The sequence below is a fragment of the Pseudonaja textilis genome, chromosome 1, assembly GCF_049901715.1.
Source record: "Pseudonaja textilis isolate UNSWEBS1 chromosome 1, rPseTex1.2, whole genome shotgun sequence".
In the NCBI taxonomy this organism is placed as follows: Eukaryota; Metazoa; Chordata; class Lepidosauria; order Squamata; family Elapidae; genus Pseudonaja; species Pseudonaja textilis.
Genome location: NC_141990.1, coordinates 69,270,205 through 69,296,338, shown reverse-complemented (window position 1 = coordinate 69,296,338; position 26,134 = coordinate 69,270,205). Strand labels below are relative to the sequence as shown.

Genomic DNA, 26,134 nt, shown 5'->3' with positions numbered 1-26,134 from the left:
AAATGTTCATCGGAGAAGATGGGTCAAAAAATGAGACAGCAAAGACAGTGAGGCACTTCTGCTTCACCTTCTGGGTGTAAAAGGCAAATGGTTGGTGCAGGAAAGTGGAAAAGGCAGCTGGGCAAATGAATGCTTGCCGGGGCCACTGAGGTTCACTAGAGCATGGCAAACAGCCGCAGAGGCACACAGTTATGGGCTGCTTACTGCCCTACAAGACAGAGTGCAGGAACCAGAAAGAAAAATACATGGGGGAAGAGAGAGAGATAGCAGAAGTTGAAGTGCCCCTTCAGTTACAAGTGCCGATGAGCTGCCAAGTGCCTGAATTTTGTTCATGTAACCATGGAGGTGCAAGAATTTGAGTACTACCTATAACAATGAAACACCTCACAATGTCATGTTCAGCGTTTACTATTTTTTGCATGTTTGGGAAGACTGATGTATATTCACAATACTTCAGACTCCCCATAATGTTCTATGACAGAACTTAAATCAGACATCAAATATTGAAACAATAGGCACGGGGAACCGATGTCCCTTTCTTTCTGTTCCCTTCCAGATTCATTTTCTTTACCATCATTGTTCTTTTTCTAATATTTTGTCTATTTTATGGTCCCACCAGTTTTAGCTTGCACTGATTTTTGCAAATATTCCAGTAAAACCACTGTTGCTACTTTGTATAAATACATCATCGTTGCTACTTTATCATTTATATGTAATTTTGAAATTTATTATTATGGGTGGCACAAATTAGCTAAATGCTTAAGACTGGAATTGGCGTTTTTATCCACCTATTGAATCCTTCCCAAGGACCTGGGATAAGCAGATGTTGTTATTAAGGTAGAAAAAGGGTAAAGGCAATAATCCTAAAACTTTGTATGACCTTTATCTACGACTTCTCTTCTACACCAGCACATTCAGCTTCTTTTCCCAATCTTCATTCCAATTTCTACTTCTATATGAGAAAACATTGTGGCTTGATAAAAATCCAGCTTGACCATTAAAATGAAGGCATTTAACTGCTGGGATTCTGCATAATGAGCCACCCAGTAGTGATTTGCAATAAGGTTGTAGACAAGATACAGCCCATGTTTTCCACATGACAAGCTATAATTTACTTTACTATAGTATATACCAGGGGTCTTCAAACTTGACAGCTTTAAGACTTGTGGACTTCAACTCCCAGAATTCCTCCTCCAGTCATGTTAGCTCAGGAATTCTGGGAACTGAAGTCCACAAGGCTTAAACTTGCCAAGTTTGAAGACCCTTGGTATATACAATAAGTTACAACTAACTGGCAAGATACAAATATGTTAAGTGATTTAAACCATTATACACACAGAGACACACACAAAAGGTATAAAGAACTGTTTAAAACCTGTAAAACTCTTAAATGATGTGGGTAAAGAGATGATGTTTTATTGTCATCCCCAAGCTCTATTAACAATGGACTTACCTCAGTTACAGTTTATCCATAATTACATATAATTATGTAATTATATGCATCAAAGATGGGGGGAAAGGAAACAAAAAATGATATAGTAAGGTCACATGCTCATTCCAGAAAGTTCTGTAAAGTGTAAAGAAGAAACCTCATCTGTAAAAAACTACGAACATAGGGAGAAATAGACAGACAGAACAGACTTTCCTAATCAGCCTTAAATTATGCTTGGGGCAGTCATTGTAACACTTCCCTGTAAGTTACATTGTGCTTCTGAAGTCATTTCTTTTGTATCATGATTAGCACCCAAAAAAGCTACTTGTTTTAATTCTGACTTACTATTACTGATCTCCTAGTTGATAGAACTAAACATCTCTATACATGTTTTAGATATTTCAGCCAGAGCATTGTAGTAGGTGGCAAGGCAACAAACAATGAAAAGACATGGGTTCATTTCAGAAAAAAATGTATTTTACAATTGAAAGTTATGGCAAAGAAAAAATGAAGTGAGGTGAATAAGTTAACTTTAAGATGGATACAAAGCAACTTACTGGGGGAAGGGCATTTCTAACTACCAGACATTTATTTGACCATAAAGCTACTATATTGATAATATACTACTTTTGTTTAAAACCAAGAACTGAATCATTCTTTTTTTTCAAAAACAGCTACGTAGATATCCTAATTACCTAGACATTCTTCTATCCTACTGGAAGCTCTCAGCCATGTAACTTAATAATAGCCATTTGTATGAGTCCTATGTGCCTGAAACAGACTATTATTTCTGCTCATACAGGATGCATAGCTAAAACTTTTATCAATGATCTACCCTCCATTTATCGCTTACTCTTTCAAAAATTACATAAGTCATTGCTGAAGATCTAGTGAATCATGCTTGAATTGAAATTGAATTGAATTGGTTGTAATAGTCTATTTGTAAATACTCTACAAATGCACTAGCTAGCATATTTTGCTTTTGGAAGAGGGGGCAGTGGAGACAGATACAGAAAGTAAAACTAATTAATGAACTAGTTTGTGAACTACCTATATGAAATGCTTGCTTTTGTTATCTTTAACCTATTATCAGCAGATCATTTTGACTAGATAACTTGGTTTCAATAGTAACTGTGGACCAATAATAATTTCTATCTACAGAACTCTTAATGTTACCTTTCTTATGAACTTTTAACTTTTTTATAAACAAAAAAAAAATACAAACTCTCAGAAGGCATAGAAGAGCCTCACAATAAGATACAAATGAATTTAAAGCTATACAAGGTGTCCTCTCTGATGTGTTTAATGAAACATTTTTCTTTTCCATATTTTTCTGTTCATAGTAAGTGTTGGAAGAAAGATCATTCTGGGTTCAGTTCCAAGTGGGGAAAAAGACACTGGATTCATGCAAATTGCTTGGAAAGAAGGCTTAATGGTAGACAGGACCACATGCCTTGGAGCTCCTGGGCAAAAAAAGGAAGAGATGCTGAGAGTCCTTGGCTTTACACCTTCTGTTGGGCCCCACTTTAGTGCTTCCTGTTCCTGTGTAAAGATGTATTCCATTGGCTGTCAGAGTCCCAGGGGCGGGGATCTTAGCTAACTTTGTAGACTTTGTCTGGACCACATGGCTTCACCTGAGTGCTGGCTGATGCAATCTTCCCAGGTGCCATGTGGTGAGATGGGTAATCCTATCATTTCCTAAGGGCCATGTCTTAATCCCATCACCCTGGAGCTGAAGGGGGTGCGGGCAGGGAGCTGCAGGAAGCTGCTTTGTCTTTAAAACATGTTTCTCCTTTTCTCATCCAGGGAAATATAATATTCTGCCTTTTTAATATTTCCTAGAATATTTCATTCTTCTAGGAGAGGGGTGGGTGCTAACTTTCTATGTAAGAGATTCACATCCAACATGTTCTGTGCTCTATTACAGGATTTCTCAAACTGGACAATGTAGTGACTCCTTCAAGGTATTTATGCTAATTCCAGAACATCTGTACATTTCTTTACAAATCTACACAAGTCTAACACCTCAGATATTAGAATACAAGTTGTCATGGCCAAGAACAGTCAAAATCAGATGACTTGATTGACTGCTTCTCCATTCTTACTTGCCCTTTGTTGAACAAGCTATTTTAAGTATAAGATACTTAAAATTTTAGCCATACTTTTGCAATCTGTTCCATGGATTGTAGACTATCCAATCAATCCATATTTAGCAGCAACAGAATTTAAATGTGTAAATTTGGAGAGATGGTCTTTGGTGCAACTTTATCCCACCCTTTTCTGGAATGGATGAACTGCATCATTCAACAACTGTATGCTCTTCCTTTCTTGAAGGAAGTATTGCAGCTCTGCTGTGGTAAGCTGGATATTTTGAATTATGATCCATCTTCTTTTCTGTGACTTTTTCTGCCCTTCTGTAAGAACAGATGTTGATGTTTTTAGTACAGATGTTGTTGCCTTGCCAAACTTCTCACCACATAGATGTATTGTTGCCTGACTAGCCATATGTTCCATCTTTAATGTGGAGACAAGCTGGGGGAAGGGGAGGTAAATTTGGTATGCCAAATAAGAGGGATCATTATACCTAAAGCTGAGGTGGTTTCTAAAATAGGTAAACTCCTAATAACCAAGCAGAAGAGATGGAAACTCTTCCCATTCCTGCAGTTTATTATGAGGTAAAAGGTGTTGAGAAAGGTATTCAGTCTCTCATAACTAGAAGTTGGTGCAGCTGAACATAAAAAAGAGAAGGAGAAACTAGAGAAGGAAGTGGTATAAGGACTGAAGCTGACAAAAGAGCAGGGGTGGATTTCTACCGGTTCTGTCCCCCTCTGTAGAACCGGTAGCTCTGAAGAACAGCAGACATAGAACCAGTTCTATATCTGCTGATGTTTTTGCCCACCCACTCACTTGGGCTCTTACCTGATCTTTATTTCCTGATTTTTCAACTTCAGCTGCTGAACAAGGCACAGCTGCAGTTAGAAAAGCAAGAAAAGAGGGCTGTTTCAAAGGCTGCTTCTCTGCAGGCAGCTGCTGATGACGATTTACAGGCACGTGGCTCACAGCCTGCAGGGAAGCTCATAAATCCTGAACTGGTAGTTAACCCTGTCGTATCCCACCCCTGCAAAAGAGGAATCAATTATTTTAAGGTTACCCATAATGGTTATATAAACATGGAACTGACTAAGGCTAGGAAAAGAATAGTCAAAGGTTCATTGACAAACAAGGGCACTAGAAAAAGGTCTAGAATTTAAAACTTGTGACTAATGTATATGTCACATAGGCAGTGTTTCCACTTTCTTCCTTTTAATAAAGAAGGCATGTCAAATCTGTGAAACCTGTACTGTTAGCTACTTAGTGAAGCACAATGAGTTTCTAAAGCAGTGTGTTCCCAACTTTGGTAATTTTCAGGTTGCACAGACTTCAAATCCCAGAATTCCAAGCTAGTATAGCTATTGTTAAGTAGTACACACTGAGAGTTGAAATCACTTAACCTGGAATTTGCCAGGGCTGGGAAACACTGTTCCAGAGAGTCAAGATCCATTTATGTGAATTCAACTCTGGCTATTACATATCTGTATTTTTCTAACTTTGTATAACCTCACCAGCTGTAGAGATTAATTTTAGATTTTAGTTCTTTGGCACTACTAATTTGAGCGATCTTACTGATAAATGAAATTTAGTCCTAACTTGTAAAGATTCTTTTATAAAGAAAGAAATGCTCAATATAAAAGCTAGATATCAACTATAAAATGTATATAGGCTACATTAAATTTAAAATTACATAGAATAAAGCATATTATTATATAATTGAAATATGAATATGGTATTAATAGCATTTTTCCTACAAATTTCCTTCTTATATTTGGCCAAAGATTGCTTCAAATGTCATTTCTATCATTACAGAGATTTTTCATTATTTTGAAACAGGTTAAACCAGCTTACTACTACATACACTTTTAATAATACTTGCATTTTTCCTTAGAGACCCGAACTATTTGAATTTTGAAAAATTATAAATACGAGTAATTTAAATTTATAAATTAAGACAGCATCTCAATTTATATCAATAATTGAATGAATAGTTGCAATCCCAAAAATACTTTTATTTTAAGAACACATTCATAGGAAAGGCAGTGTTTCTTATTTATTAGAGAGTAATGTTTATAAATGGGTAGGAAGCACAGATTCATCATATACACTGATGCTGGATCTCAAGAGCATCCCTCAGCTTGGGGTTCTTTCTTTCTAATCAGCACAGCCAAAGTCAAAAATAGCTACTGACATTAATAAGATTATAAAAATCTTTAATAGTAATTTCTATAAGCATTCTAATGAGATTAAAAACCAAAATTATTTACTGCCTAATTTTCTGATTAAGAAAAATAATACAAAGTTATTAATCAACATGAAACTTTTTTAAAAATGTTTAACAAAAGGATATAGAGATGTTTCCAGCAAATATGCATTCATATATGAAAATGAATCACATTATTAAAATCAGTATGAAAATACTGAAAAATGAATACTTTCTCTCAAACTGCATGCAGAATGACCACTTATGATTCATGTATTATCTTTTCAAGAAAAGCATTTCTACATAATGAAGATAAGTAAGGCCCTGCTAACGTGTTAAAAAGATAAAGAAAAATATAATACAAAAAGAAAAGTGCTTGGAATGACAAAACTTTGGGTCTGATAATCAAATTTAGTAAGAACAAAAAAAAAGCAACAACAAAAAAAGTTATGTGATGAAAAAAATTATATATAAATGCAATTAGAATTTGAGGGGAGAAAACATGAACTTTTAAAACAAGGAGCACTATATAAGGTATTTCAAAGACTGGGAGTGAATTCTATATAATTGTCACAGAAGGGAAAGATTAAAGATAAGAGATTAAACCGTTATATCTTTAATCTATGCCACAGAGAGGACACACGCAAATAAGAATTTAAGAATACTTGGTAATTTTGTCAGTATATGGAATGGAATCAGTATAATTCACATTCCTGAATTACCCAGATTTCCTGGAATGCCATTATGTCCTGATTTCTCATATTTTTCAACTTTGACATTTACTTTTCAGATTTAAGAGTATGCCAACATGTGTTGAACATATACTTGTGTATTTATTTTAAAAGCCAACCCAGATTAATATGAAAATGCAGTTCAAATAAGCATGTACAGAATGTTAGCATATAGCAAAACCTGGCTAATTTATCCTGCTTTTCTGATGCTGTTATTTGAGAGAAACAACAGAGGAAAAATAGTTGCTATTTCTTTTTGTTTTTAACAGAAATTAATGAAAAAAACTACTCTTCCTTTTAGTTAAAATAGTTTTATATTGAAATATTTTATAGAGTTCAAACATATTCTTACAAGATATATACAATTACATGCATCAAGAGCCAGCCTTGTAATAGTTTCTGACCCCAGAAGATTTTGGTTAAGAATTAGAGGATCCAAGATGGCAACACATTAGCTATTTCTGAAATAAGCACCTGGTTTGCAATAAGCTTACCACTTCTAGCTTATCCCAACTCCCTCAAAGTGCCACCCAAGGGCAAGAAACAATCTAAATCAGCCCCAGCAACATTATTGGGTAAAAATCGACTTTGAGTCATCACTAAGCATTGGTCAAAGGAGGAAATTGCAGATAACATCTCTGATCTGCAAAACAACTTCTTAGAAAATCAATAGTACAAAGCCTATTTATCACATTAATTAAATCACATTTTTTCATCCATTTCTCAGTTCTCTGACTGAACCCAATCCTTTATCTCTTCTGATCCAGAAAGTATACCTGATTTCATACATCTAGATATGACATGCTATGGAACTAAACATAGTGGCTGTTCTATGCAATAGATCTTGAGAATGCATTGGGCCAAATCAGCAGTAATTCCGCAAGGTGTTCTCATTTGCATCAATCTTGTCTCCTTAAAGTTATGAAACTGCTGGAAGAAGATTTGCAATTGTGGAGTGATGTGCTATCAATATGCTAATGATGATACTTAATCCTATCATGTTTTGTTATTTAAGAAATCAATGCATACTATGAACACTGCTGGGATGCAATACTGGATTACGTCAAAGTGAAAGTGAGACTGAATCTCACATGGAAAGCCTGCCTCAGAATTTGCACAAACCCTTGAAAAGTTCACAACTTGGGAGTACTCCTTAATCAGTAACAAGAAGGTACCATTATACAAGTTCATGTTTAAAATGTATTGTTTAGTTTTGTATTTTATTGTTTACAGACTTTATAATTAAATTATTCTTGCAATTTTGGCATGGCATAAGATTATATGTTTAAGTACTTTTTTATCATTGCGTGTAATTATAATATCATTCTGGCACAGACAATTTACCAGTTGTTTTCCAAGTTCAGTTCAAAGCAATGGTCTTAATCTTTAAAATATTCAACAGTGTAGGAGTTGGCAATATGAGGCACCTCTCATATTTTTATGCACATGGTCTAATCTCTGCAGAAAAATCCTTGAGCGCAACTTAGATTGCAGAACCTCACTTCCTGAGTATGTGGGAAAGGGCATTCTTTTGCTTTGTTCCTAAATAATGAAACACTGATTCTTCCGTTTGTAATTTGGAGTCATTCTCTTTGTATTTTGGAATGAAATAAAAGTATTTTTCTAACTGACTTCTTTAAATTGCCAGTAGATAGGATTTTATGCTGTTTTAGTATATATTTCATTATTTTTACTTTTTATGTTTATTACATTGCTGTTTATTAAAGCAACTTATAAACATTAATAACATTAATAAATAAGAGAAACTGTGAAAGATACTGTTGTCCTCATCTACAAAAGTTGGACAATATTATAACAATTCAAGTACCGATCACAATATAGTATAGCACTTCAGAGAAACTTAAGAGAAAATGCCTGTTGTGTTATAGTTCAGCTGTTACACAGATCTTCTATGATTTCAGAACAGGACAAGAAAAGAATTTGGTGATAAGAGATAAATAACCTATCTAAATAAGGATACTGACACAATGGTCAGTAGAGACAAAGGCAAATCATTTTGCACATGTGCAAAAGAGATATATCCCTGCACTTAAACTCTGTTCAAAATTCTGGGCAATTCAATAAAAAATTAAAACCAAAACCAAAAAAAACTGGTGCTCTAGCTATCCTTGTCAAAAACACCCAACAAGACTATCTATAGGATTCCAACTGCCTTGGTAGCCTTTAGGAAAGTTAAAGGGGTGGAAGCTTGCTAGATCCTGAAGTTGCACAAGATAGAGGCTGCTATAGAAAAGGGACACTTCCTAGGTCTCATTAGCAGGTAGCATTTAAGGAAGAGGGAGGCCTGGAGGATGCCCAATCTTAACTAACCTGATGGAGTAGGCAGATACCCTCATGGAGAAATGGTCTTGCAGATAACCCCACCCCATTATGGATACACGCACTATTCAAGTATGGTAGAAAATGTCATTAACTTCAATAGACAATATAAGAAAGGTGGCAACTTTCTCTATATAATAAAGCATGTAATCTACCACTCTGATTCTCTCTGACTCACAGCATAGATGAAAGGCAACCATAGATTAAGAAATGTATAAAATAGTTCTGATTAGAATATAACTGGCTTAGTTTTCAGAAACTAAGTCATTTGTTCTGATTTCTATATTGCTTGCAGAAAATAATTCTTCCTTTTTGCATCAACTTCAATTTTTAAAGCTTATGTGTGTGTAACTGGGTACATTTTTCTGTGCAATATCCACCAATACCTTCATTGTTTCCACAGTTTTCCATAAGATATGCCATTTTGTAAACAGCTTCCCCAAAGTATTTTCATAATTTTATCATAGATTGATGAACAAAACATATGAAGACTATTTTACTATTTGTAGAAGAATAAAAAAAATAAAAAAGTTCTGAGTTTTTATACCAGCAACATTCAATTTAAAAATGCATTTAAATTGTATTTAATGCAAACTAATATAGCAAATATGAATTAGTTTTCATTAAACACAATTTAAATAGATATTCTACCTTCCTTATTAAGAACCAACTTGAATCCAACAAAATTTAAAATTTGTTTAACTTATAATTACTTTTGAGCAAACATTAAAACATACCTGACATTTTTACGAAGGGTTTTTCAGAAGGGATCAAATAATTTACTTCAGTGAATTCATGATTCATTTAAAAACAGAGTACAATTATCCACATGATCCCCTCAGCAATAAAAGCAGAGCATTTTAGCATTAGAAGTAACGGGGAAAATTTTTTAAAGGCGATCCATAAAACCTATCACATTTCAACATTACTTATAGAAAACTATGCAATTTCAATAAATTTGTACATTCTTCTGAAATGTATTTTCATTGATATACTGCTGTACTTAACCTGAATATTTGCATAGACATATAAAACCTAAATATGGTTCACTGAAGCAAGAAAAGGAAGTCAGAAAACTGAACCAAGGGGAAATAAGGAGAGGAAAAAAAATACTTCATTTGCTGAATTTCTTTCATCTCAACACTTTCTCTTCTGGTATGTGTTTGTTACGCAACTTAAGATAAGCTTCTCATCTCATCCAGCCACATATTTATCACATGTTCTTAACTTGGATTATTTTAAGAATGAATGTAAACATGCACTACTTTAAAAAACAAAGATAATCCATAAAGTTGCACCAACAAGAATGAATGTATATGAGGCTCCAAACTAGAAAGATGCCTCTTCCTTTCACCTTCTTCAGTTTGAAGTAGGAGAAAACATACATCAAACTTCAGTTTTATTTTAGCTGAGTCCCAATTTGTAATTGTTATTTATTATTTAAAATGCACTGTTATGCGTTGTAAGCCACCCATTACACATTGTATGTCACCAAGACGCACTTGCTTGTGAGATGGGAGATTCTATAAATTAGATAAGTAAATGAAATTAAGTAAATGAAATTAAATACTCATGGTGCATTACTTAAGACACTAACTAGAATGTAATCCTGTAAGCATCAGGATTTGTCCATCACAAAAGTTAGGAAATATGCAAAAATTAAACTAAACCCTAATTTGTTTCTCTTTAGCGTAAATTCTAGTTCCTATGTATACATACTGCCTTCTCCAAAGAGGACAAAATTAGCATAATCAAATACAAAGTAGATAGGGATTCTGAAATGTTGAAGTATTAATGTCTAAAGGTATGCTTTGAATGAAATCTTCTCTTTCTGCAATTTCCTCTTTTTCCCTGCCCACTTTTGTATCTGGTTATTTCTATCTCTAAAAAGTTACAAAGTTCAAAATTTGGCAGAATATGGTACTTCCTTTATTCCTATAATTCAAATGTAACTCTAAACTTACAATTACATCCCTATATCACTGTACTTTATAAACAGTATTAATCCACTGCTAACTAATTGGGAATATATTAGAAACTAGCTTCCAACTAGACCCATGGGACATTGTTTTTGTTTCCAGATTAATTGAAGACTCTTACTGCCAGAAGTGGCTCAGCAGCTGACAAGAACTAACTGACCTCTCAAAAGGTAAGCAGTATTGGTGTTGATTACCTAGATGAGGAATACCTGGGAATCCCGAAGCTATTGGTAGAACAAGGAAGTAAAAAAAAAATATCCCAAAAGAAGGCAAAGCCAAGCCACTGCTATCATTGCCAAGAAAATTGCATGGATGGAGTCATGAACTGAAGTGGCTTAATAAGGTTTTTTAACCTTTTACTGACAGAAGTTACAGCCATTGAATGGTTGAATAATTCACTATTAGCTAGGTTATTCAACATTTTGCAAATTTAGAATTTAGTAGGATGTGACCAAGATCCTGAGACAATTCTTACATTCTATTGACACATAATAGAAACAAAAAGTGATCATATCAAGAGGAGCAATGATTTTGATTAATCTGGCAGTCAACAGAACAGGCTTGGCTAAGCAGAACTTATTTAATGATGAAAACAAAAGAACAAGTTGCTCTTTATATAAGCTTAAAAGACCATAAGCACAGCAGGACAAATTCCAAGAATAGTACTAGTTTGTAATTTTAATCTGAAGAAGAGCATTCATTTTTACTTTATATATTCTGAAAACTATATCCATTCCATCTCTCCTATTCAGTATTATTTTTAGCTGTATTAACTTAGAATTATAGATCTAATTAACACACTATACAAAAGTAGGAACAAAGAAATTCAGGTTAAATCCCCACTCATGGACAAGGTTCACTGAATCTCCAGCTAGTCATTATGTAAGCATGCTATCCAACAGGCATATAATTGCCAGGATAAAATAGTAAGAAAGAAACAAGTACATCAACTTTCTATCACTGAAAGAGAAGTCAAACAGAAAGATAAACAGACTGAGAAATTTCCCCCAACCCTTCAGTTCAGCTGTGGCCAAGTTTAAAGAAATGGGTTCATGTATGCTTCTAACGGCAAGCAATACCAGATTCAAACAAGAGTATCCAAGTACCGAGGCAAGCAATAGTATAAATACTATTCTGAATGCTACTATAGAATCCACAGTGGTATACAAAAAGTAAGGGTTTGGTGGAATAATTCATTTGCAAAAGTGCAGCTAATTCTTTAAACTATCATATTGTTTCCAATATTTATAATCTTTTGCTACCTATTTATAATTATACAGTTTCTAAGTTTTTAAAATATGTTAATGTTTATATCAGAAAGCCACTTGTTGAAACATGGATTAAACATCAGTGTCCATATACTACACCTTCTCAATTATAAAGTAATTTGTAACATTCATTTTATGCAAATATTCAATAATTTGTTAAAAACTATAACTACTGTACTTTAACTGTAATCGTAATTTTTGAACAAAATAAATTTCAGCCTAAACCAGTCTTAAAATTTCATAAACAATGAAAATAAGTCCTATAGTTAAATGAACAGACACTGCACTAAAATATTAATTTGTTCTCGTTACTGCAAACAACCTTAATACTAATTTCAGAAAGAATATCATATGGAAAAAAGAATCATTATGAAGCTTAATAGCTGAAAACAGCCATACTTGTATGAAATATCTAATATGATATTCCTAGAGTTTCCGGCACAGCTGATGTGTGATTGCAGCTATCCATTTCTCTCAAGAAAAGCCCTTCTTAACAGATGAAGTAACTTGCAATATTTAATAACAAAGATGGTAGACTGGGCGTATCAATTGCTGTATTATACAATGTTTCATTTTCAGTTTTTCAAAAATGTCTTTAGGAGGCTATATGAAACTCAACTTTACCATAGTTTTTTAAAAACGATGATATTCATGATCTACACCAAATTCTGCACGTGTGGTTATTGAAAGTTTAAAAATAAGGAACATATTTGTTTTCATCCCGTTTACTTTTAAGATTCTGATCACCAACTGTCAGTGCCTTTTAATTAACAGATACATACTCAAATATCATATCCCATGGTTAAAGACTTGCTTTAAAAAAAACCATGCTCTACAGCTTGCAGCAATATTAATGCAGTAGATAAATTTTTTAAAATATACTTCCGGGAACTGAAAAAAATTACTTCAACCAGACTCCAGAACAAAGAAAATACATTAAACCCATCCTTTAATTTCAATGAACAAAAACAAAACAAGGTAAAGAAGCCTCCCCAGCACCCCATAAATAAATGAAATCCCCCCCTTTTCCTCCAGCAACCTATCAGTTCTGGCCTAAGCAGCCTTGTCCCCATTTCCCTTTGAAAAGGTTTTGCAGAAGAGAAACTCCAGCATTGGATTTACATTTTGCATTCGGCACACACCCAGCAAGAGTACACAAAAACAAAAAAAATTAAAAAGTCAAAGTACATACATATATATACACACACATCACTGCCTGAAAGCTAAAGGGAGGAAAATAATCCGCAGTGTGGAACTGAAAACGGCTACAATACGCACACCAGCGAGTGGAGCTCGGAGAAACATAACCCTCCGCGACGCCCCATTTCTGCCCCCCCTCCCCTAAGAGGTTTTACCTTCATGATGAACTCAGGCTGCAGCAGAAAAATCCGAAAGCGAATGTGCTGCCAAGGCTGGACCTGAAATTTAAAACAAAGCACTGAGCCACCGCACCATCCCCTTTTTCCAACGGGGCGCACTCGGCAAGTGCCTGGAGGGGGCAGTTTTTTGCAGGAACCTCTCTTTCTCCCTCTCCCCCCCACCAATTCCAGCCTACCTCGCCCGATGCCCTCTCTTACATTTCCCCCTTTCTCTTACGCCGCCCCTCCGCTACAGCCACAAAAAGCCGCTGCTCTCGGAGCCTCACCCCCGCGGCTGGCTTTCCCCCTCGCCCGCTGCCTTTGACGCCATTTCTGTCAGAGCAGAAACTTGCCACAACAACAACCGCTTCTTAACAACCCCCTCCCTCCGCTTCCCTCCAGGCAAGCGACTCTCCGGGCACCGCCACAGAGGGCACGAGCTCCTCATCGTCGGCTGACGGGGAGCGGTCTCTATCCCCCGAAGAAACTGGGGCTAAGTGAGGGGGAAAGCGAGGCAGGTCAGGAGGTGTCCAGTCCGGACTGAGGTGCTTTTTCGCCCAGACGCGCGCGCGCGCCCGGGAACACACACACACACACATATCCCTGCGGGAGGGGAGGTTTCTCCATTGTACTAGGGACAAGAAGCAGAGATGGGGAGGGGGGGCTCAATAAAGCTTGCCCTCCAGCTTCCCCTCGTCCCCCTCACTGAATCCCGCCGACTGAGCCATGGCTCCCCGCTCTTTCCCGCAAAGTGGCCCCACTTCGCTCCCCCACCCCCACCAGGCTCCCTCCTCCCCCCGGGCTGACTCCGCGGACGGAGTTTCAGCAACAGCCGCAGCTCCGGGCTCCAGCCGAGCTGGTCGGGAAGCCGGAGAAGGGACGCTCGGGGGCGGCGATGGGAAACGCCTCCCTCCGAAGCCGGCCGCGGGACTCTCCGCTCTCTCCTCCCAGGCTCGGAGGTCCCGCTTCCCGGGAAGCCGAAGCGACGAGCGCAGCCGCCGCCGCCGCCTCAACCAGCAGAAAAACAACAATCCCAAAAGCGCGTCGCTCGCTCGCTCCTTCTCCGATCCCCCCCGCCGAAAGGCTTCGGCCTTCCACGGGGAGCTCGGCGAAACGCCCAGGGCCGGGGCCCCGCAGCCTCTTCCCCGGGGCAACGTTACCTTTTGTTCCACGGCTGTCGCCCGCTCGCTGGTCCCCCCCCCCAAACCTGCCGGGGGAGGGGGGGAGCGAGGAGGACGGAGCCTCTTCTCGACGCCGGGCCCAATCGCCCGACCCCCGCTCCCGCCTCCGTCCCTCCAGCGATCGCCGGCCTGGCTCTGGGGCAGGGAGGGCTCGCCAAGAGGAGGCTTCTTCCTCCCGTCCGAACCCCGGTGGCGACGGCGACAGCAGCGGCTCAGCTCCAAGCTGTTCCGTCCCCTCCCCCGATCCGATCCCTGATTGACGCATCGACGCCCGCCTTCTCCCCGCCTTGCCTGCTTCGCATTGGCGCGCCACCCGAGCGGCCCGCCTACTCGCCATCGCCATTAGCCGCTGCCTCAGAAACGCTGATGTAATTCCCACTCCAGTTCTATGGAAACAGAGACTCGGCTTCGTAGCGCCTTCTGGGTAGCATGGTTTTGTCCCGCCCATTTGCCGCAGTCTATGAGGGAGTTTTTCTTCGCCGCTACTACAGCTCCCGAAATGCCTCGCGGAGGGCGAAGAGGAGAATGAGAAAATGGAGGGGGAGAATGAGAGAGAGACGACGAGGGCTTCTCGAAAGGGGGGGAGGAGGGGAGGAGTCCGCGCCTGCGCTAACAGGCCCCGGTGGCGCATTTTCCCTCCATCGGGCGGAGGAGCGGTCTAGGCGGGAGGGGTTGGGTTTGCGCTTCTCGCTACTAAATTGAGGCGGGCTGAGGAGTGGCTGAGGCCGGTGAGGAAGCCGAGGAGGCCGCGGTAGGTTGAAGCCGCCGCGCCGCTGAATCACATTCTGCTTGTTTTCTCCCTTCGCTTCGAGAGCCGAGCAGCGGGTCCTTTCCGTCCGCTCTATTTGCTGTCAGGTCTCTTGTCGCTCCAGTAGAAAAGGCCGGTGCTCCTTTACGAGAGAAATCGCCCCTTCGGTAAACAGCCAGGGAGGGTGTTGGCGCGCTCGTTTGCCTCCTCTTCCTCTTTTGATGTTTTCCTCATGACCAGGCAGGAAAAGGAGGCGGCTCTTTTGTGCCGGCTTCCCGAGCTCGGTCGATGAGAGACTGTTCTCTCTCAATGTAAATTAAGAGCTTTTTTTGGCTTTTTCCTTTGCCAAGTGGATTGTTTAATAGGTGTTGGGGGACGTGTAAGCACTTTTATTGTTCAATTTGAAGTATTGATTAGTGTAAAGAAGAAAACGATCTATTTTGTGATTTTTCTTTTAAGTACAAAGTCTCGTTATTTCCTACAGGAAGGAGCAGCTCCAGTTAAAATATTGTCTTTTGGTGCGTTTTCATTCAGTTTCTAAAGAGTATTGTGGCCTATATTGATATAATGTTCTTAGTTAAGTATAATGTCTCTCACATTTTTAAATTGTAAGATAAAGATGCCTAAGAAAACAAGTTCAGACTTCATTGTGAAACTCTGTATCTTGTCCAAAGTTTTTGTTAATTATAAAAACAGAAAGGAAGATAAAGTAAGGTTAAGTATTTTAATTAACTATTTACTGTCAAATGTTAAAGAAGCCTGAAATTTTATTTCAGAAGTCGATGTCAAATTTAAGATTTCAGTAGTTTAATAAATTAAATTGATACTGTTTCATTACACAAGTCAGTAGAGTTTGTATATAAGTTTTAAAAGAATATTCACAAAACATGAAGTTTTGAAAGTACAGTACTGGTAGTCCTCGACTTGCCACCACAATTTTGAGCCCAAAATTTTTATTAGTAAGTGAAATAGTAAAGTGAATTTCCAGTGCCACTGTAATTTGGAATGGTTTCTAAATGAACTCTTACAAACAGTGGAGGACTACCTGTACTATGACTTCCATTTGACTCCCAATGACTACAGGGAACAGTGCAGTATTGTATGTAAGTGTACCTCTTCCTTTTTCTGTTTGATCGTTTTGAGTGCTGAATCAAGTTTACTATTCCATGAAGAACTGCAGTTCAAATCCTGATGAAATTTCTAATCACAAATTTACAGTTACTTTATAAAAAGGACAGTGGCAAATGTGCAGCCCCACCCTTGTATTGGGCTCATCATGTGTTAATTTATGATTGATTAATTTTGGCTTACAAGCGTTTTGTGAATTCCATATTAGGTACCTACTTAGTATAGAGTGCATTTATATGAGTTGACGCTTTATCAGTTCAGGTTTTCATTTCAATACATGCATTCTGATGCTTTGTGAATTTAGAGTAGATTGTTAATCAGGTCAGTTTATTATTAGTTAAAATGCTGCAGTAGTATATACTATTCTCTTTATAGTATATAAAACTAAAACTATTGGGAAATAGAAATTATGTTACAAAACAGGTGCTAGAAGTCAACAGTGTGATTGGCACAGGTCATTTGACTGCAGGTTCTGTTTTTAAATTGTCTGAGACAAATTGTTTTAGTGCATAGCAGCTGCAGTGCAGTAAAAAATCTTTAGAGAAGGAAAAAAGAGAAAAGTTCAAACAAGAACTCTATTAAAATATTTGAGAATGTTAAGTATCCCATATGCAGTACTTCAGTCTGAAGGATAAGACATTGGATTATGAAATTATTATTAGACTTACTGGTATATAAATAGTACATGCTCATAAAATTTTCATTGTAGTATCTTCTGAGTAATACGGTGATTGACTGATCCTGAATAGTGTGTTTAATGGTTACTTGAAATGACATCATAAATACTTTAAAGTACCTGCCACTTCTACATTGGCACATGTTTTGGATTAGGGTTAAACATTTCCTGTTGTTTCTTCTGCCTACATCATATGTTATTACCAGAGTCATGTATATTTAAAGGCTCTATTCTGTCTTTCCTTCCTTCCTCTCTTCCTTTTTGACTTTCTTTCTTTCTCAGACTATAAGGCACTGCTTGGGAAACACATTTTTAAAATGGAAGAAATAGACGATTCATCCAAGAGAATTCTTTTAGAGCCGTACAACTACCTGCTTCAACTCCCTGGTAATTATTGTTTGAATTATAGTGATGTTTGAAAGTAATATATAAATTGGAGTAGCCATAGCAAATCTCTTGGGTTTGTGAGCTATGCATTTTTCCTTTATTCTCTAAATCAGCTTTCAGTTTGTTCCTATTGGTACCTAATCATCATTTTGTACTCTTCTGTTTTCAATTTACATACCCTTGTTCTGCAGTGATATGTCTCTTAACATATAAACCAGGATTATTTTAACAATGACTTGAGGGAATCAATCTGTCTTGCAGATGAGCAAATTGATAATGGTTGAATCATTACTTTTTTTCAGTCAAATATAAACAAGTTTCTGCATTAAGTGATAGTAACAAACATGGAATAAAATACTTTTAAAAAATCCAGTTTCTTTTTGCAAATCACTTATATATGGTGAGCAGAATTTAAACTGCTTTGAGCATTGTATGAACCTAGCCTAATATAAAATGTTTTTCATTTAAGATGTTGTATAAAACGTTCAAGTTGTATTTTGTTAATAAAGTGTGGCTTAGTGGAATATGTGAATCTACCCATTGTGTTTTGCAAATACTATACAAAAGTCAAGATTATGGATTAAATACTAATCTCAATTATTTAAAATATTATTGTGGGATACATGCTAATCTTTCACTTAAAATCAGTGACATCACTCTGTGTGTATTTGGAAAAAGAAAGGGGTGATTCAAAAAGTTAGAATTTTAACTTTTAATTTACATTTTGTCTATTATGTAGCAAAATATAAAAAAATTTCATGTTTAGGATAGAGAATGTGAATATAATTTTAAGCTTTAATGTGTTTATTAGCTAATAGCTTGATACACACTATGCAAAGCCATAATATAGTTGCATTTATTATTAAATATATAGACTTTTAACTATTTTTTGTGGTCTACTAAACAAAAGGAATGGATGAAGGGAGCAGCCAGGGATTGAAATTGCTCTTTCAATTCTTGCCCTTTTTACCAGGACAAGCCCCAGGATATAAAGTGAAAAAAGAATAATAGAGCAAATATTTTTTTAAAGGTGTCAACCACTTTGCTTTTAAAATCTGTCCCCTATTTTAATTGTAGCTTTACAGAGTCCTATGTGAAGTCGGATTTTTCTCCTGTATTTTTGTAGCATCCTGGAAAGCTCTAGAATTCTTGAAAGCTTATTTTTTGACTTTTGAGTTTGCCCTAACAAAAATTGCAGTTTATGAAAGTTGAGGTTAAATCTGATATAGTGGAAAAATTCCCTTGTCCTTCCTTCTGGAAAGTCCCAGATATTAAAGTTTGGTACAATGCATTTTTCCCCCCAAATAAGACCCTGTCTTATTTTTTGCCATCAAAAAAGGCACCAGGTCTTATTTTGGGGCGATATCATCCACTGACTAACCTCACTTGTGTGTGTTGCCCCCAGCCTCCTTTTTGCGGTCAGAGGCCTTCAGGAATTTCTGCAGCCGGCAAGGCTTTCCTGAAGGCTTCTGCAACCAATAACAGAGCTCTAGATCGATCCGGAACTTCGTTATCAGCTACAGAGGCCTTCAGGAAAGCCTTGCCAGCCTTGCCTGCTGCAGACAAAATGGGCTGGCAAGGCAGGTGTTGGGTTGTGTGAGGCCTGGCTACAGTTGTCCAAAGGAAGTATGGCAGCTCTACCCCCTCCCATCCCCACCCTAGCTTAATTTTTATCCATGCACTCTGGAGTGGGCAGGATCTTAATTAGGGCTTATTTTGGAGGTAGGGCTTATATTGCACGTATAAAAGTCAAGCTAGGACTTACTTTCAGGATAGGTTGTATTTTCAGGGAAATGGTTTTTAAAAAGGCTTCCTACTGTAAGATTTTTAGGTAAGCCTAGATCAGTGGTGGGATTCAAATTTTTTTACTACCGGTTCTCTGGGTGTGGCTTGGTGGGCATGGCAGGGGAAGGATAATGTAAAATCTCCAGTCAAAGGTGGTATTTGCTGGTTCTCCAAACTACTCAAAATTTCCGCTACCAGTTCTCTAGAACTGGTCAGAACCTGGTGAATACTACCTCTGGCCTACATACAGGATTCAGCTTTCTGGTGGCAGTGATTTGGAGTTAATAGGAGATAGTGTACCAATATTATGCTGATAAAATATGTTGATTACAGTTCTTTGGCGGGTATTAAGAATTGCAGCTGTCCTGTGTAAAGTTCTGCTGAGTGAACACAGGTCAGTGGTAATGATTCACAATATAATAAGGTATGGTCTATAAATAAACTGGTAGTTCATCTGCCTGAGTCTTTATTCCAAAAATGTCAAACTCATTCAGTATGGCATTATCAGTTCTAATTGTTAAAATTGTGTTAAAATTAACGGTCACAGAATGTTTACAGTGGGTGTTATACAATACATTTTTAAAAATTATAATTGTTTGAAGTGTGAAATATTTCTGAAATATTGAAGTTTTGTGCTTAAGCTTTGATTGAAAACTATCTATCCCTATTCATTTAATACATTTCCTAGAACTTAATACAAATAGATTATGTAGAATGAAAATATATAGTATTATCTATGTACTTTTTAAAATCATAGGTAAGCAGGTCAGAACTAAACTTTCCCAAGCTTTTAATCACTGGTTGAATGTTCCAGAAGACAAACTACAGGTGAGTTGTATAAGTTAAATTGATTTCACAATCAATAGTTTTAAAAATAATAGTTTTAAAAATCCCAAAGGGAACTATACTTTTTCTTGTTCTGTTTGTACCTAAATATTGAAACTAACGTTACTATAGTAATGTAGCATGTTAACCTCTGGTGGCAAAACATTGTGCTCTGCAACTGCTTCAGATTGTGATATACTGCAACAAAATGTTAGCAAAGAAAAGAACAGTTTTGGTTTTCCAAACATTTTTATTTTGTGCTCTTAATGTGATACCTAAATGAGTGAGAACTACCTTGATAAATGTTGGGTATGTGTGTTCACCGGGGCAAAATATCTCTTGAAACAAATCCCCTAACGTTGCACTCTTAATTTGTACTATGCAGTGAGGATATTAGTTTTCCCACACATATCATAGTCCATTTGTCCCTCAAGTCTCCTGATATATGGGCATGAGAAAACTGCTTATTTGTGTCACATCAAATAAATTTCTGCTGCTTCTATAAGCAATATGATGAAAGCGGGTTGATGAACACAATTAACTTGGTTATGATGCCAAGCCAAAGCATTCATTTCTTGATTGCAGTTTTCAAACATTTTAAATACTTTAATCACAAGACTTAACATTATATGTGTGTTGTAATATCATAAACATTAATTCTGTAGTCAGGTGTATTACATTTGATGTATGTATATACAGTATATCATGTTTTCATTTGTGAGTTATTGTGCATATAGAGGTAATCTGTCACTATTGTATAAGTACATTCATACTAAAAAGCCTCTCTATATAAACAAATATATAGAAATATAGACAATAGGATACATGGTCCCAGTGGGAATGACAGAGTCAGTAAGATGGAATTAAGAGCCTAATTAGCAGAGAGAATTGACATATTGCAAAAATGAAAATAGAAATAATCAGGGAATCTAAATATAGAAGAATAGCAATATAAAAGTGTGTTTGTCTTTTTTATTAGATCATAATTGAAGTGACAGAAATGTTGCACAATGCAAGTTTGCTTATAGATGACATAGAAGACAATTCAAAGCTACGACGTGGTTTTCCAGTGGCCCACAGCATTTATGGAATACCGTATGTGATAAACTGTGCAAACTTTGTATATTTCCTTGGTCTACAAAAGGTTTTAACGCTTGATCATCCGGATGCTGTAAAAGTATTCACCCGTCAATTACTTGAACTCCATAAGGGCCAAGGCTTCGATATTTACTGGAGAGATACATATACCTGTCCTACAGAAGAAGCATATAAAACCATGGTTCTGCAAAAGACAGGTGGCCTTTTTGGACTAGCCGTGGGCCTTATGCAGTTATTTTCCAGTTATAAAAATGATCTGAAACCACTCCTTAACACTCTTGGGCTCTTTTTTCAAATTAGGGATGATTATGCAAATTTACACTCCAAAGAATATAGTGAAAACAAAAGCTTTTGTGAAGACCTAACTGAAGGAAAGTTCTCATTCCCAACTATTCATGCAATATGGTCCAGGCCAGAGAGCACACAGGTTCAAAATATTCTGCGACAGAGAACTGAAAATGTGGATATAAAAAAATACTGTGTACATTACCTTGAGAATGTGGGCTCCTTTGAATATACCCGGAAAACACTAGAAGAACTTGAGTCTGAAGCTTATAAACAAATTGGATTGCTTGGGGGCAACCCTGAACTTACAGCATTAATTGAATACTTAAGCAAAATGTTCAGGGACAATGAAAACTAACATCAATTTAATGTTTCTGGAAATGATTTTTAAAGGATCAAGAAAAATTAGATTTGCTTTACAATATCTAAGTGCTCATATGAATTGTATTGAAACCGACCATAAGGGGTGTAACTGGAGATTTGTGCATACAGTATATTACTTTGAAATTTCAATTTTCAGTTACATACAAAATCATGTGACAAAAGTCAATTAAAATAGCTTCAAAATCAATTATTTTGATTTGTAATCACATTTAATTATGACTTAATTCTGATTGTATGACATATCAAAAAATAGTACATCATGATCTATTTTTTTAAGATGAGAGAATATCATCAGAGGGATAAAGGATGGTACTACCCCCAAACCACAATGCTACATTGAAGGCTTTTGACAAGAGTTCCTATTGCTAAAGCAAAGTACAGGAAGTCCTAATTTACTGATCATTCATTCAGCAACCATTCAAAGTTATGATGGTGCTGAAAAAGGAATATTATACCCTGTCCTCAAAACAGTAGCTGTTATAGCATCCCCAGTCATGTGATCATGACTTCGATGCTTGGCAATGTGCATTTTTGTTTGCAGAATCCCTCAATCATATGATCAACATTTGTGACCTTCACAGCCAGCTTCCAAGAAGCAAATAAATATTTTTTTTGGGGGGGGGGGTCGTCAGAGAGTTGTTGGTCATGGTCACTTGATATTAACTTACTGAATGTGGGTAATTAATGACTGCAGCTGGAACTGATGTCATAAGTTGGCACAATCACATGACATTTCATTTTCCGGCGCTCCCACATGCACAAACACCAACTGCCTAGCATACATGTGCATGCAAGGACCAGCTGGCCGTTGTGCACATGTGCTCTGGGGGAGTTCCTCTTCCAGTTTCCGGCACACCCACATAAACACATAATTATAAAACATAATTCTGTTAGCTGAAGGACTATGCCAAATAATATTTTGATCTTAATTTTTGTGGTTTTATCAATATAACATTACATTTATGCCCCCTCTATTTGGAGTCCCATTTTCTCACTTCAGATAATACTTTTAGCTAGGTTTGGATTTTGCTCACTCTTGATACTACAAATTGGCTGATACTGCCACACATACATAAAAATATACTTGATACAAATGTTTTAATAAACTACATATTTTAAAAATAGAAAAGCTAATATAAAGCCAGCTATTTATACAAATCAACAAAAAATGGTTAAATAGCTACTTTTGCAGAATGTAACCGTTTTTTATAATTAACACAGCTGGTGATATTACAGATTCAGTTCCAAAATTTAGAGCAGAAACAGCATCACTCTATAATTCTTTAAAATAGATGCATTTCTCCCAATATCACATGATCCTGGGAAAAGATGTAGCCACAGACAGATGTATGTTCACAGCCGAAGGACCTTTTGGAAACTCAAAGCATTGCAGAGCCTTCGTAACTAGCATCTATTTCAGGCTGAAAAATCAAATAATTTTATACCTCTCTCTCCTGCTTAGGTAGAAAAATTGGTATTGGCAACAGAGCAATCCTTTATTACCAAATATTATTTACCAAAAAGCTTGGGAAAATCTCAAACAAAAGCATCCAGTATCATTTTGGCGATATTATAGCATTATCAATCTTCCTACCCAAATATTGACAATAATGAAGTGATTCTTGGCTGGAAAAAATGCCCATTGTCCTTACCATTCTGTGGCATTCCTAAAGTGATATACCAAGGTCAAATAGCTGAACATCCTGTAATCCTTACTTACTGTAATCCTAAAATTTAAATGGTTCTATCCCTAAAGATAGTTCCTGCATTTAATGGAGCATTGCTCCTTTTCAGCTTATCAGTCTTCATAACTCAATTCCAGAAATATAGCTGACCAATATTCCTGAGAAAGACAAACACAAGCTCAAGACTGGTTTCTTGAAATTCCAGCCTACTATACTGTGGAAAGAAGAAACTCTATTTCATGAGCTAACTAACTCATGAAGACATGTGTTATTTCCATAAATAGATGTCCTCATTTTTCAATTAACAGAAAAAGTAAACACTTCAAGTGCAAAAGTATTGGTCCTAATTAAGCCAGCTGAGTTCTGCAGTAGGGCAGGTGTCAAGTTTTGTCTCCTTTATTAGTTGCATTGAGTTTGGTGGTTGCCAGTGCCTAACTTAAAATAATTCCTTACTGAATGCCTCCCAAATTTGCTCTGAAGGCTTATGGCTTTATGTATTATTACTAATTCTATATTTTTTTAAAAGAAAGACCTGCTCTAAACATTTTATTAAACAGTAAGCACATTAAATTATTATATTAATTTAATATAACTTATTATTATCAGTGCAGCATGTCATTGGAAAGCATCCAGAGTATTTAAATGTAACCGTAACATTTGTTGGAAGTGAGCTTGAGAGCATGAGTTTTTTACAAATTGTACATTCTCAAAATATTTGATGGGTGAAATAAAGCATACTTCACAAATTATAAACTGGTAACTATATTAACATCTGTGTTTTAATTGTAAAGATTTTTTCAAGTGTTCAATATTTATCAGTTTTTAACAGTTTTTATGTTTAGAATATCTGTTCCATGATAATAAAATCTAGAAAAGCCCTGTTAATTAACTCATAGTGTTTAATTGTTAGCCAAATGAACACTTTTCTGGACAGAATTGTAAAAAGTTGTTTTGTGGAGCAAGAATCTCCCAGTATAGTACCTTATTATTTAAAACTTCTATTAGTTGTTTTTAATCACTATATTGCATAATATTCTGGTCTTGATAATTATTTTCTCATCTTGACATTACTTGAAATTGTAATCATCTTGAAATTAGATCCTACAGTCTTAGCAAACTGCTATGGTTCAGTAGCTTAGTTCTTGGCTTACAACCACCATTGAGCCCAACATTTCTGTTGCTGCAGTTGTTAATAATATGGTTGTTAAGTGAATCTGGCTTCCCCCTTGACTTTGCTTGACAGAAGGCAGCAAAAGATGGATTACATGGCCCCCAGGACACTGCATAATGTGAACCAGTTGCCAAGCACCTGAATTTTAATCACTTCATCATAGAGAGACTGCAACGGTGGTAAGTGTGGAAAACAGTAATCAATCCAGCGCTGTTGTAACCTCACATGGTCACTACATGAATGGTTGTAAATCAAGGACTACCCAAAGTATATTCCCAAGGAAAAGAGTAAGCCAAAATGATTTTTACTAAAGAGAAATGAATTCTTGAGCTCCCAATCACTTGCAGCTATCTTAGGAATCTGTCAGAAATACTGCACAAATTTCAAGGTAGCGCGGAAACGTTCTGCGCGTACAGAATATTCATTTGCGTACACGAGAAACCTAATAATATTGCCAGATAAAGAAAATAAAGTGCTAAAGGAATCATATTAGCCGGAGCACCAGAAAGGGATTTTCAGCTCTCTTTCCCGTCAATTTCTTTCCATCCCCGCTCTTTCCCGCAAAAGTGGCCCCACTTCGCTCCCCCACCCCCACCAGGCTCCCTCCCCTCCCCCGGGCTGACTCCGCGGACGGAGTTTCAGCAACAGCCGCAGCTCCGGGCTCCAGCCGAGCTGGTCGGGAAGCCGGAGAAGGGACGCTCGGGGGCGGCGATGGGAAACGCCTCCCTCCAAAGCCGGCCGCGGGACTCTCCGCTCTCTCCTCCCAGGCTCGGAGGTCCCGCTTCCCGGGAAGCCGAAGCGACGAGCGCAGCCGCCGCCGCCGCCTCAACCAGCAGAAAAACAACAATCCCAAAAGCGCGTCGCTCGCTCGCTCCTTCTCCGATCCCCCCGCCGAAAGGCTTCGGCCTTCCACGGGAGCTCGGCGAAACGCCCAGGGCCGGGGCCCCGCAGCCTCTTCCCCGGGGCAACGTTACCTTTTGTTCCACGGCTGTCGCCCGCTCGCTGGTCCCCCCCAAACCTGCCGGGGAGGGGGAGCGAGGAGGACGGAGCCTCTTCTCGACGCCGGGCCCAATCGCCCGACCCCGCTCCCGCCTCCGTCCCTCCAGCGATCGCCGGCCTGGCTCTGGGGCAGGGAGGGCTCGCCAAGAGGAGGCTTCTTCCTCCCGTCCGAACCCCGGTGGCGACGGCGACAGCAGCGGCTCAGCTCCAAGCTGTTCCGTCCCCTCCCCGATCCGATCCCTGATTGACGCATCGACGCCCGCCTTCTCCCCGCCTTGCCTGCTTCGCATTGGCGCGCCACCCGAGCGGCCCGCCTACTCGCCATCGCCATTAGCCGCTGCCTCAGAAACGCTGATGTAATTCCCACTCCAGTTCTATGG

The 26,134-nt window shown here is 37.8% G+C and overlaps 2 protein-coding genes across 9 annotated transcripts in view; one reads left to right on the top strand and one right to left on the bottom strand.

Annotated features, from left to right (window-relative positions):
• Window positions 1-25,966, bottom strand: part of ARID4B (AT-rich interaction domain 4B) — a 100,580-nt gene extending 74,614 nt beyond the window's left edge. For 3 of the 5 annotated variants that reach the window (XR_015744309.1, XM_087937319.1, XM_087937328.1), the window contains exons 1-2: window positions 14,563-14,850; window positions 13,400-13,462 (exon numbers count right to left, since the gene is read on the bottom strand). Coding sequence is in view for 4 of the 5 variants with exons in the window: in XM_087937319.1 (XP_087793445.1) it covers window positions 13,400-13,405 (6 nt within the window). In the remaining variant the exon portion in view is untranslated. Of the gene's footprint in view, window positions 1-13,399; window positions 13,463-14,557; window positions 14,942-25,729 lie in introns of those variants that run through there. The other 2 variants (XM_087937339.1, XM_087937348.1) reach the window with 2 other exon arrangements.
• On the top strand, window positions 14,970-22,087 carry GGPS1 (geranylgeranyl diphosphate synthase 1). 4 transcript variants are annotated; one of them, XM_087937364.1, is made up of 5 exons: window positions 14,970-15,334; window positions 15,816-15,849; window positions 17,418-17,522; window positions 20,065-20,135; window positions 21,112-22,087. In XM_087937364.1, exons 3-5 carry the CDS (start codon window positions 17,453-17,455, stop codon window positions 21,871-21,873), a joined length of 903 nt encoding a protein of 300 aa, XP_087793490.1. In that variant the 5' UTR covers window positions 14,970-15,334; window positions 15,816-15,849; window positions 17,418-17,452; the 3' UTR covers window positions 21,874-22,087. The 4 variants fall into 4 exon arrangements, with proteins under 4 accessions (XP_087793490.1, XP_026581006.1, XP_026581007.1 ...); XM_026725221.2 differs by lacking the exon at window positions 15,816-15,849 and having other exon boundaries at window positions 14,971-15,334; XM_026725222.2 differs by lacking the exon at window positions 15,816-15,849 and having other exon boundaries at window positions 14,971-15,498.
• Window positions 25,967-26,134: the final 168 nt, after the last annotated feature.